This window comes from Perca flavescens, chromosome 15 (assembly GCF_004354835.1).
Source record: "Perca flavescens isolate YP-PL-M2 chromosome 15, PFLA_1.0, whole genome shotgun sequence".
NCBI classification, from domain to species: Eukaryota; Metazoa; Chordata; class Actinopteri; order Perciformes; family Percidae; genus Perca; species Perca flavescens.
The window spans coordinates 10,934,383-10,944,497 of record NC_041345.1 but is presented as its reverse complement, the minus strand read 5'-3'; the positions used below and the strand labels follow the sequence as shown (position 1 = coordinate 10,944,497).

At 39.4% G+C, this 10,115-nt stretch overlaps 2 protein-coding genes across 2 annotated transcripts in view; one reads left to right on the top strand and one right to left on the bottom strand.

Annotated features, from left to right (window-relative positions):
• LOC114570123 (hydroxyacylglutathione hydrolase, mitochondrial) overlaps window positions 1–3,463 on the bottom strand; it is a 5,788-nt gene extending 2,325 nt beyond the window's left edge. Inside the window, exons 1-6 of the mRNA XM_028600350.1 lie at window positions 3,305–3,463; window positions 2,438–2,622; window positions 1,738–1,802; window positions 1,245–1,362; window positions 1,051–1,159; window positions 270–373 (exon numbers count right to left, since the gene is read on the bottom strand). Of these exons, the coding sequence (XP_028456151.1) occupies window positions 270–373; window positions 1,051–1,159; window positions 1,245–1,362; window positions 1,738–1,802; window positions 2,438–2,622; window positions 3,305–3,371 (648 nt within the window). The 5' untranslated portion in view covers window positions 3,372–3,463. The remainder of the gene's footprint in view (window positions 1–269; window positions 374–1,050; window positions 1,160–1,244; window positions 1,363–1,737; window positions 1,803–2,437; window positions 2,623–3,304) is intronic.
• An 84-nt stretch (window positions 3,464–3,547) lies between these two features.
• Window positions 3,548–4,663, top strand: fahd1 (fumarylacetoacetate hydrolase domain containing 1). Its single transcript, XM_028600351.1, has one exon. It carries the CDS (start codon window positions 3,791–3,793, stop codon window positions 4,451–4,453), a length of 663 nt encoding a protein of 220 aa, XP_028456152.1. The 5' UTR covers window positions 3,548–3,790; the 3' UTR covers window positions 4,454–4,663.
• The last annotated feature ends 5,452 nt before the right edge of the window (window positions 4,664–10,115 follow it).

Genomic DNA, 10,115 nt, shown 5'->3' with positions numbered 1-10,115 from the left:
ACGGGTAATAAGATTACCGAAATTTAATTAGTAATGCGTTATATTACTGCGTTACAGCAAAAAGGAATACATTACTGTAATTGCGTTACTTTTGTAACGCGTTACTCCCAACACTGCTATTAGTCAGTCTGCCATACAGTTTAGGTATACTTTAATCAGAATATATGTCATTTTCAACATTGTTGCATATCTCTGCTGAAGAAACATCTTAAAAACATTTTCAATAATACACTTTACACTGACATTACCGATGGAGTACATATATTTACCGTTTCAGGAGGCAGGCTTCCCAGAATTTCTATCAAGGCTTTGTACATCTGTTCTGCTGTACCCTCAAAGAATTTACCACAACCAGCCATAAACAGCGTGTCCCCTGCATGAAAAAATAAATTTAAAAAAAAAAGTGTCCTTACGGCATTAAAAAGGTCACACATGCAGAGCTTGCATCAATACATATTGGTCAAGCTTGACAGATTTAAAATGCTCATATTCTGCTCATTTTCAGGTTCATAATTGTATTTAGAGGTTGTACCAGCTCCTCTTTTCACCCTGTGTGTTGAGCTCTCTGTTTTAGCTACAGAGTGACGCATCTCACTTCTGTACCAGCTTTATTGGGAGACGCACATGAGCAGTAAGTACTGCTAGCTTGTCAGTTACAGAGCATGAGGGAGTGCCATGCTAGCAGCTAGGCCAGCATTATAACGTGTGTTACAAAGTGACGCAAGTTTGTCACGGAAGTAAAGGCTGGACTACAATAGAGCTGTTTGGAGCAGTTTGTGAACAGTGTTTTCTCTGGAAGATGGTAAGTCCCTTTGGGGTGGACTTTGGGCTTTTTCACTTTGTAAACCTATAACATGCACAAAAAGATATATAACACAATAAAGGGAAAAAAGACAAAAAGCATAATATGAGCACTTTAAGGCTATTGCCAGAGACTTCATTGACATTTATTTGTGCAGTACATCTGCAGATTACATTTCACTAGAATTATACCTTGTAAGATTTCTTGTGCAGGATAAAAATGTATGGATCGGATGTGATTAGACATACCTGTGAAAACAGCTGGTGGCTCGGTGCTGTTTTCTTTTGTCACATAGTAGCAGATGTGACCAGTTGTGTGACACGGTGTGTACAGGCATTTGATATTGAGTGATCCAACCTGGGAAAGAATGACACCGGTGAGCAAACATCACTCATTTGAGGCTTATATTTGGATGGTAGAATAGATAGTTTGATGGACTTACTTTGAGATTGTTGGAATGAGAAACTTTCTTTGTAATAGCATCAATTCGGTCATCTCCTCCATAGACTCTCAGTCCTGGCATTAGCTTTACCATTTTCTCATTTCCACTAGCATGATCCTGGGGGGAGGATTATCAGTGTATTGTTACTATTCCTGAGCAAAATTTCATGCAGATATAATAGTTTCTTAGCATACTGGCATTTTTGGCTGGTTAGCTTGAGAGTTTTCAGAATTCTGAAAGAAGGTAAAGTCCGCACAACAGTTTAATGCTCCGAAAAATACTTTAATAGTGCAAAATCTTCATTGAGCTGTTGTGTCGACTTTACCTTCTTTCTACATTTACTTTTTTGTCCTGCACAAGCAACTACATGGATGCGCACTACATAGTCTTTTTCTGAACTAGTTTTCAGAATTCTCTCATGAATATAGTAAACAAATGATAGCCATTGTAACACTATATGTAAAATAAAACATTAACTTAACTTGTAGCTTACCAGTGGTGATGAGTGGTCAGAATTGTTGTGAGTTTTACGCCATGTTTTCTGACAGCTTCCACAACCTGTTGAAAGCAGGAAAGGGTCAAACTGCAGTAGTGCCTTAATGATTAATCAATCAAAAGAAAATGAATCACCAACAATTTTGGCAATTGCTTGAAACCTTTATCCAGCAAAAGTGCAAAATGTGTGTTCGTTCTGGCTTCTCATATGTGAAGATATGCTGTATTGTTTCTGTTTTATATCATTACAAATTGAATATCTGTGGGTTTGGGAGTGAAGAACTTCTGTTGCGGTCAGAAAATCTCTGATAGGAATTTTTGGGTCTTATGTTTTGACATTTTACAGGCTAAAAGATTAGTCAAAATAACAATATACAGTAATAATCATTAGCTGTAGCCCTAAATGGAAGTCTTTGCAAATGATATTACTGTACTTTTACTTAAGTAAGATTTGGAATGCAGAATTCCAAATAAAAGTACTGCACTGGATTAATAATTAATGCAAAAACAGCTAGCAGCCTTTTGATGTGGCAGCTGGTCAAGGTGGAGCTAATTTTGACTACTTTACAAAATAGTGGTTAGTTTAATAATACAGCAAAGCCAACTGTCCATATAGTAGTAAAAGTATAAGGTGACATAGAATGGAAATGCTTGAGTAAAAAAGGTACCTCAAAAGTATTACAATATAATACACAAACCTTTATTGGCTCCACAGGGTCAACAATAGCTGCTTCTCTGGAGTCCACATCAATCAGGAGGTACATGTAGTTGTCACTGAGTGCAGGGAGAAGTTCAACCCTCATATTTGCTTGTTCTACCAGAGAGGATTTCCTCACTGCACTGTGAAGGAGGGCAGCTGCTTGGGCCTGGACTTCCACATGTGCTTCATGAGAAAATACATGTCAATATTCTCATATTATTATCACTACTATCATAATGTGTACAGCTTATTATTTGACATTTAAGTATTATACTATATGTACTTTTACTATATTGTGTTACTGTACTACTCTAAACCCCCCTCCCCCCGGTACAAATAACGTGTGTTTATATATAGACTATATAGTCTCGCTTTAAGAATTACATGAGGACACGGTTTGTCTTAAATAATCAATTTTATTCCTATAAAATATTATGTCTTCATGACAGGCACCCTTTCCCTAGAAATATTATTTTATGCAGCCACAAACAACACCAGGAACTAATGGCATTAAACCGTGACGTTAGTCATTGGCTGGACAAGTATGAACCTGTAAATTAAGCTAACACGACGACAACATAAAGTAAACAACGTTAGCTTCAATGCTAACTTTAAAAATGCATTCATTTTTTTTTCACCTAGCTAACTAGCTGCCACAGCATTGATCTAACTTGACTGTTAATGGGGATTGCTGTATGTAATTAGGTGCAAGTGTTTGCTAAGACAGGCCAGCTGTGCTTACGACCCTCCTCTTCAGACACGACAAAAGAAAAACATTAGCCGTTCGTAACTAGTTTACATTCATGTAACTGCACAAGGTAACATGCTAAGCTAGTTTGCATAGTGAAAAATCGTGACCACGTACCAAATCTGAAGGCTGTTGCAGCTCCAAACAGAGTGCAGGCACTCCCTACTAGTGACTTCAATAACATAGCAACAGAATGCGATAAAGCGTTATCGCATTCACGTAAACCAGAAAAGTTTAGTTCGGTTTAGTTCCGCGTCCGTCCCTTTTCAACTTTAACCTCCCAGGCTCCACCAATCAAGTCTGGGGGAGTAGATCAGGAATATTCAGTTAAAAACACAAATACATTGGTTATTTCCGCATTTTTTGAACGACGAATCCATCAAGATACAGTATGGTATATGTGGGGGATATTTATTTGATATTTTAGTCCTGATAAACTTCTTAAATATACTGATATATCAGCTTTAACTTGATATTTTGAGTTTACTGTATGTCCTTTCAGGCTTGCCGTAGGTTAATAATCTCGCTTCTGGGACCAGTGTCGGTCAAAGTTTGCTTTAACTGGTGCTGACAGCTTCAGACTGGCTCAAACATTTCTCCACGATGACAGCACGAAATATATCTCGATTCTGGGAATGGGGGAGGAAGATAATTTGTGTAGGGAGAAACTATGCCGACCACGCCAAAGAGCTGAAAAATGCGATTCCTACAGAGCCCGTCCTATTCCTTAAACCACCTTCTGCATATGTAAGAGAGGGCTCCTCCATCCTGGTGCCCATGTACTCCAGTAACCTGCACCATGAAGTGGAGTTAGGAGTGGTCATCGGGAAAGGGGGGACGGCCATTCCTCAGTCCACCGCTATGGAGCACGTTGCAGGCTACGCTCTGTGCTTGGACATGACAGCCCGGGACGTCCAAGACGAGTGTAAGTCCAAGGGTCTGCCCTGGACCATGGCTAAAGCTTTTAACACCTCCTGTCCCATCAGCGAGTTCATCCCCAAAGAGCGCATCCCTGACCCGGGGAACGTGAAGCTGTGGCTTAAGGTGAACGACCAGCTGCGGCAGAACGGCTGCACCTCCCAGATGATTTTCTCCATCCCCTATCTTATCAGCTACATCAGCGAGTTCATCACCCTGGAGGAAGGGGATCTCATCCTGACCGGGACCCCGAAAGGAGTCTCCGCCGTGCAGCAGCATGATAAGTTGCAGGCTGGGATCGAGGACATTGTCACCATGAGCTTCAGAGTGGACAGACAACACCAGTAGTAAAAACAAAAACACGAATGACTTCAGGCGAACTAAATACACAGATTCATGAAAAGAGGGTGTTTTACTTGAAGGTTGAATGTAATTATTTTTAAATATATTTTCAATATCTGTGTGGATCAGCAGATGGCAGTGCTGTGCCATCAGCACCATATTTCTGATGCTGCATTGTGGCCAGTACTTGAATAAAACACAGTTTGGTAACATTGATTGATTTCATGAGTGCACTTTTGATCATTAGCTACTTAAACCAGGGATTTTGAAAAGCATGTTTTTATTAAATAAAGTTACAATAAAAATGTATAATCAGCAAAACAATCAAAGGGTATGTTATTATTTCAATTCAATTTTATTTATAGTATCAAATCATAACAGGGTTATCTCGAGACACTTTACAGATAGAGTAGGTCTAGACCACACTCTATAATTTACAAAGCCCCAACAATTACAGTAATTCCCTCAAGAGCAAGCATTAGCAGTGGCTATTGCGACAGTGGCGAGAAAAAACTCCCTTTTAGGAAGAAACCTCGGCAGACCCAGACTCTTGGTAGGCGGTGTCTGACGGGGCCGGTTGGGGGTGTGATGGCGATAATAGTCGCATTAAAGATAGTGGAACAGTGACTTTGAAGGTAGTCGTTGTAGTTCATGTCACAGCAGGACGTTGTGGGATGAAACGTGGCGCTGCAGAGCATGGGTGGGTGCAGCAGACGCAGCAGGACGCGGCCGGGCGTTTGAAGGGAAGAAGAAACATAAGGACTCCGGGGAGTAAACTCCCCAGAGCTAGGTTAGTAACAAGCAGTTCTGGGACAGGATGCATACAAAAGGAAACAAATGAAAACATTGATGAGAGGCTGTACTGGCCTGCCTCCCTCTACTCACACTATATTATTGATTATATGATCAATAAATCTGATGACTACTAAGAGAATCAGGTGGGCCGGGTTAGGCGGACGCTGCAACTCCTCACTTCTTAACTATAAGCTTTATCAAAGAGGAGAGTTTTCAGTTTATTCTTAAATGAGGTGATGGTGTCTGCCCCCCTAACCCAGACTGGGAGCTGGTTCCACAGGAAAGGAGCCTGATAGCTGAAGGCTCTGGCTCCCATTCTACTTTTGGAGACTCTAGGAACCACCAGTAACTCTGCATTCTGGGAGCGCAGTGCTCTAGTGGGACAATAAGGTACTAAGAGCTGATCTAGATAGGATGGTGCTTGACCATTTAGGGCTTTGTAGGTCAGGAGAAGGACTTTAAAGTCAATCCTGAGTTTCACAGGAAGCCAATGCAGAGAAGCTAAAACAGGAGAAATATGATCTCTTTTCTTAGTTCTCTTAGAACATGTGCTGCAGCATTCTGGATCAGCTGGAAAGTCTTAAGGGACTTATTTGAGCAACCTGACAGTAGGGAATTACAATAGTCCAGCCTGGAAGTAACGAATGCATGGACTAGTTTTTCAGCATCGTTTTGAGACAGGATATTCCTAATTTTGGCAATGTTACGAAGATGAAAAAAGGCTGTTCTCGATGATTGTTTTAGATGGGCGTTAAAGGATATATCCTGATCAAAAATAACTCCTAGATTTCTGACAGTAGTGCTGGAGGCCAGGACAACACCATCCAGAGTAGCTATATTTTTAGATAATGAAGTTCGGAGGTGTTTAGGGCCCAGCACAATAACTTCAGTTTTGTTACATCAGAAAATTATAGGTCATCCAGGATTTTATATCTTTAATACATGCTTGAACTTTAGCTAACTGACTTGTTTCGTCAGGTTTGATTGATAAGTATAATTGGGTGTCGTCCGCATAGCAGTGATAGTTAATTAAGTGTTTCCTAATGATATTACCAAGAGGAAGCATATATAAGGAGAATAAAATTGGTCCAAGCACTGAGCCTTGTGGAACGCCATGTTTAACTTTCGCGTACTTAGAGGATTTATCATTAACATTAACAAATTGAGATCGATCAGAGAAATAAGACTTAAACCAGCTTAGTGTAATTCCTTTAATTCCGACTAAGTGTTCTAATCTCTGTAACAGGATTGTATGGTCAATAGTGTCAAAAGCAGCACTAAGATCTAATAAAACAAGTATGGAGACAAGTCCTTTGTCTGCAGCAGTTAGAACGTCGTTAGTAATTTTCACCAGTGCCGTCTCTGTGCTATGATTCTTTCTAAATCCTGATTGAAAGTCTTCAAATAAGCTGTTGCTATGGAGAAAATCACATAACTGATTAGCAACTACTTTCTCAAGGATCTTGGAGAGAAAGGGAAGGTTAGATATAGGTCTATAGTTTGCTAAGACCTCAGGATCGAGGGTGGGTTTTTTCAGAAGAGGTTTTATCACAACTACTTTAAATGACTGCGGTACATGACCTGTTAATAATGACATATTGATCATATCTAGTAGAGAGGTGTTAACCACGGGTAACGCTTCTTTGAGTAGCCTCGTTGGGATGGGATCTAAGAGACAGGTAGATGGCTTTGCTGAAGATACCTTTACCATTAGTTGTTGAAGGTCTATAGGAAAAAAACAGTCTAAGTATATGTCAGGTCTAGTCGTTCTTTCTAGCAGTCCTGCGTTGAAAGGTGAACCATTTGAGGGCAAAAGGTGATGAATTTTATCTCTAATTGTTATAATTTTATCATTAAAGAAGCTCATGAAGTCATCACTACTCAGAGTTAGAGGAATAGATGGCTCAGTAGAGCTGTGACTATCTATCAGCCTGGCTACAGTGCTGAAAAGAAACCTTGGGTTGTTCTTGTTTTCTTCTATTAATGCTGAGTAATAGTCTGATCTGGCATGTCTGAGGGCGGTCCTATAGGTTTTCAGACTGTCTTGCCAGTCCAAACGAGACTCTTCCATTTTGGTGGAGCGCCATTTACTTTCAAGTTTTTGCGAGTTTTGCTTTAATTTACGAGTTTGGGAGTTATACCACGGTGCTAGTTTCCTTTGCCTCATCTTCTTCTTTTTGAGTGGAGCAACAGAGTCTAAAGTAGTCCGTAGGCAGGCCGTAACACCATCTACACAATTGTCAATTTGAGAGGGACTAAAGTTTACATAAAGGTCCTCTGTTGTATTAAAACAAGGTAATGAGTTTAGTGCTGTTGTAATGTCTTCCTTAAATTTAGCTATAGCACTGTCAGATAGGCATCTAGTATAGTAGCTTTTATCTAATTTCGTATAATCGGGTATTAAGAATTCAAAAGTAATTAAGAAGTGGTCTGATAATAAAGGATTTTGCGGGAATACTAATATATCTTCAATTTTGATACCATATGCCAGCACGAGGTCGAGGGTGTGGTTAAAACAGTGCGTGGCCTCATGCACACTCTGACTGAAGCCAATAGAATCTAGTAGTGAGTTGAAAGCAGTAGTAAGGCTATAAAATCACCTACAATAAGTACTTTGTCTGATTTAAGGACTACACATGAATAAAAACTCTGAGAATTCAGATAAAAATTCAGAATACGGACCTGGAGCTCGGTAGACAACAACAAATATAATTGGCTGTACTGATTTCCATGTTGGATGTTGAAGATTAAGAACAAGGCTTTCAAAAGAGTTATAATTTAGTTTAGGTTTAGGATTAATTAACAGGCTTGAATCAAATATGGCTGCAACTCCCCCTCCTCGGCCTGAGCCTCTAGGAATTTGAGTATTAATATGACTGGGAGGAGTTGCTTCATTTAAACGAATATATTCTTCATGGCCCAGCCAGGTTTCAGTAAGACAGAATAGATCAATTTGATTATCAGATATCAATTAATTTATTAGTACTGTTTTAGAAGACAGAGATCTGATATTTAATAATCCACATCTAATTTTCCTATCCTTTTCTATCATTGCAGTGGTAGTTTTAATTCCAATTAGGTTGTTAAGTATTGCCCCTCTCTTGGTTACCTTTGATTTAACTGATCTTAGTCGAGGAACAGACACCGTCTCATTTTCTTTTGGGACAGGCTGTGGCTGGCGTGAACTGGATGCTAAATTGACTATGTTTGCAGTCAACTTCTTATTACTTAGGCGCTTCACCACTTTGTATGGTCTGTTGTTGATTATAATTGGAATAGTATTAGTACTACATGTTACTGGAATAGTACTAGTACTACATGTTACTGGAATAATACTAGTACTACATGTTATCCTTCAGAAAACATTTTCAGATTCATCCACTTGTATAGTGCTATCAGGATCAATACCTGGGGGACATGAATCTGTGATGGTATTAGCAGCAAATGTACTTTAGGCATCAAAATTATTCAGAATGACACATTTCACAATAATATATGTTGTATAATTGTACTTTTTTATAGAATTATTGATGCATTAATTTGTTCATCACCTGAATGTTGCAGCTGGTAAATGCGAGGCTAATTTTAATTACTTTATAAACTGCTGGGAATATAGCATAATCTAATTGTTGATTATGTTTTGTATTAAACATCTGACTCAGCAAAGTTATTAGTAATTACAGCTGCCAACAAAATATAGTGTAGAAGAAGTACTTCCCTCTGAAATGTAATGGAGAAGATGTTTAAGCTTCAATACATCACTACTGATTTAATACAGTCATACAGCATCCATCATACCCAAATATTCATGATACTACTGATATAGAAGTAGAGGAAATAAATGTTGTGATTATAGTGATAGTCTGATAATAGCAGTATAAAGAACCAACATCTATAGAATTTTCAACTTTTCATACTATATGCATTACTATATTTCCACTAGAGTGACGTACTTATGATGAGGATATTTACAGTCACATTAGGCATCACAGTCTGAATTAATGTGATGTTCCCGTCAGTACCTTAAATGTAAAGTAGAGTTTATCCCAGATGAGTTCAAGTTGAGAAAATAGTCATGTTAGTGAGGGAGTTTCGAGGACTGAGGGTTTGGCACTGGCTACATGTGGTTATTTGTAAATTTGGAACACATTTTGCTGCTAGTTGAATTAGCTGAGATGTGTTTTCTACAGAATGTTTGATGGACCACGTTTTGATGGTTTATGTAACTACACAGTGAACCCTGTTGCCTCTTTAACATATGTCTGGTTAGACCTTCAACAATGCACCAAAAAGACTCCCATGGCCATAGTATTTCTGTTGTTCCAGTGTAATTTTGACTTTCAGGCTGTGACTCTTCGTCATAACCACATTCTTCCTGGACTGTTTAACATCTGTTCCAGGTTCAATTACAATTCTTCCACAGGCTTCTCTGTTTTCAGGATCAATCAGAGCCTCCATCAACCTGTCCCAGGCCAGGCTGCCGTAACCTGAGTCTGTGTACATCATCTTCCCACACCTGTGGGGCATGCTATCTCCAAGACTCACAGGACCCAAGCCCTGGCCCTGGGGGGACTCTGTGGTTATATGTGTCCATCATCAGAGCAGTTATGACAGATTCAATTAGATTTGGTATCTGGGAAATGTAGTCGTGGCCTGTTTTTTTTTAGAACATGGTTAGAGCAGTGCACAGTGTGGCATGTGCACACAGGTGTCGTCTTTTATGAGATATGAATCATACTGTTCATTGTCCCTGTTTGAAGGTATTACACCCTTAAAGGTTTTAACAATGGCTTCAAAGCTCGTGCTCAGCTCTGGTTTAGCGTTCACCACATGAAGTGGTGTTGTCATCGAGCAGGAGTCTGCTGAGGTATAT

What these genes read in the sequence shown, in the direction of transcription:
- fahd1 (XM_028600351.1), top strand. Translation starts at nt 3,791, where the DNA reads ATGACAGCACGAAATATATCTCGATTCTGGGAATGGGGGAGGAAGATA.